The 1,726-nt window shown below is 67.7% G+C and overlaps 1 protein-coding gene across 1 annotated transcript in view; it reads left to right on the top strand.

Moving 5' to 3' along the window:
* Window positions 1-1,275: 1,275 nt before the first annotated feature.
* Window positions 1,276-1,726, top strand: part of AURANDRAFT_67900 (hypothetical protein) — a gene marked incomplete at both ends in the record, with an annotated part of 3,922 nt that continues 3,471 nt past the window's right edge. Inside the window, one exon of the mRNA XM_009043489.1 lies at window positions 1,276-1,710. Within this exon, the coding sequence (XP_009041737.1) occupies window positions 1,276-1,710 (435 nt within the window). The remainder of the gene's footprint in view (window positions 1,711-1,726) is intronic.

The raw sequence follows: 1,726 nt of genomic DNA, 5'->3' as shown, positions 1-1,726 counted from the left end.
GTCGACGCGGCGCGCGTCGCGCGCATGCGCCGCGCCGTCGCGCGGCGGCGCGATGCGGAGCCCGGCGCGACCCACGACGGCTACCGCTGGGACCAGGGCTGGCTCGGCGACGGCGACTTTATATCCGCGGCGACGCATCCCGTCGTCCTCGCCGTCGCGGAGGCCTACCTCGGCGAGCCGCTGGCGCACCTGCGCTGCCTCCACGCGCCCGTTGCCAACACGCTCCTGCCGGCGAAGGCGCTCATCGGCGCGGCCTTTGGGGGGCAGATGCGGCGCTCGGCGTCCCGCGGCCGCGACGAATTTCGAGAGATCGCGACGGGGAAAACGACGAAGCGTCGCCACCGACGCATGTCGTAGGTGGCACTGCGACTACCCGTACCACGAGAAATTCACGGAACGATGGCCCGCGCGGCCCGTGTCGCTGCAGTTCAACCTCTGCGTCGACGAGTTCCGGAGCGACAACGGCGCGACGCTGTACTTTCCGGCATCCCATCGGCGGAACCGCTGGCCGACGGAGCTCAATCGGGGCGCCACGGGGTCGTCGGATCCCATGCACGCGACCAAGAGGCAGTTCCTCGCGCCCGCGGGGTCCGCGGTGCTCTACGACTCGCGGACCTGGCACCGGCGGCCCGACGAGCTCAACGTGAGCGGCGAGGCGCGCGTGAACGTGCTCCTGGCCTTCTCGCACAAGTGGATGCGGCCCATGATCCCCTACGGCGACGAGGCCGCGAAACTCCGCGGCGGCGGCGCGCTCCTCGGAAGTCTGACGCGGCGCGAGCGCGACTGCGCGCTGCTGCTGTTCGGCGGCCCCGACGACGGCGGCGACGGCGACGTCGGCATCGAGGAGGTCGACCTGGCGGGGAGCGACGCCGACGACGGCGGCGACGACGACGTCAGCATCGAGGAGGTCGACCTGGCGGGGAGCGACTCCGACGATTCCGCGCCTGATTAAGTCGATGTTGCACAAGTGATCATGACTTCAACTTAAATAGGACAGCACGATATGAGGCGGGGGCGCTTAGAATCTGCACTCGAAGGGCGGACCTGTATCTTGAGAAAATCGATGGCAAAGAGGGCTCTGGCAATGGTGAGGGGCTACTTTGGCATGCTCGTTCTCGGCGCCATGGCCACCGATTCCTTTGGTTCTTGTTGCATCTGAAAGGGCTCAATGTCGTCTTGCGCGCAGAGCCAATAACTAAAAAAGTTCAACAGCCTAAAAAAGTGCGGATTCAACACGCCCCCGCCTCATATGGGCGCGTGAGGCAGCCCAGAACCATGCGCGACCCGTCGGGCCTCCGGCAGCGCGACGAGTCGTGGCACGTCGGGGGGCAGTGCATCGTCGTGCTCGTCATGTGCTTTTTTGCGTCATTGCTCGCCCTCCTCCGCGTCGTCCGCGCGATCCAGACCTGCCTCGACGCGCGGCGCACGAAAGAATCGAACTCGCGGAGCCAGGAGGCGCACCGGCGGCGGGCGCTGGTCATGCACGCGGCGAGTTGCGCCGTTTGTCTCTTCGGCGCGGGCTTCGGCTGGCTCAACTTCGGGCTCGACTGCGCCGTCGGCGAGCGCGCGCACGACGCCGTCGACGAGGAGATCCTGGCGGCCATCTTCCTCGGGCCGCTGAGCTTCTACTGCTGGCTCCTCGCGCGCGAGAGATGCGCGCCCGTCTTCTTCTCGTCGCGGACGCCCGGGTGGCTCGAGCCCTGTCTCTACGTGCTCGTGGCGAGCC

The sequence above is a fragment of the Aureococcus anophagefferens genome, assembly GCF_000186865.1.
Source record: "Aureococcus anophagefferens unplaced genomic scaffold AURANscaffold_55, whole genome shotgun sequence".
Taxonomy (NCBI): Eukaryota; class Pelagophyceae; order Pelagomonadales; family Pelagomonadaceae; genus Aureococcus; species Aureococcus anophagefferens.
The sequence above is the reverse complement of the archived record's forward strand: the minus strand, read 5'-3'. Positions and strand labels throughout refer to the sequence as shown.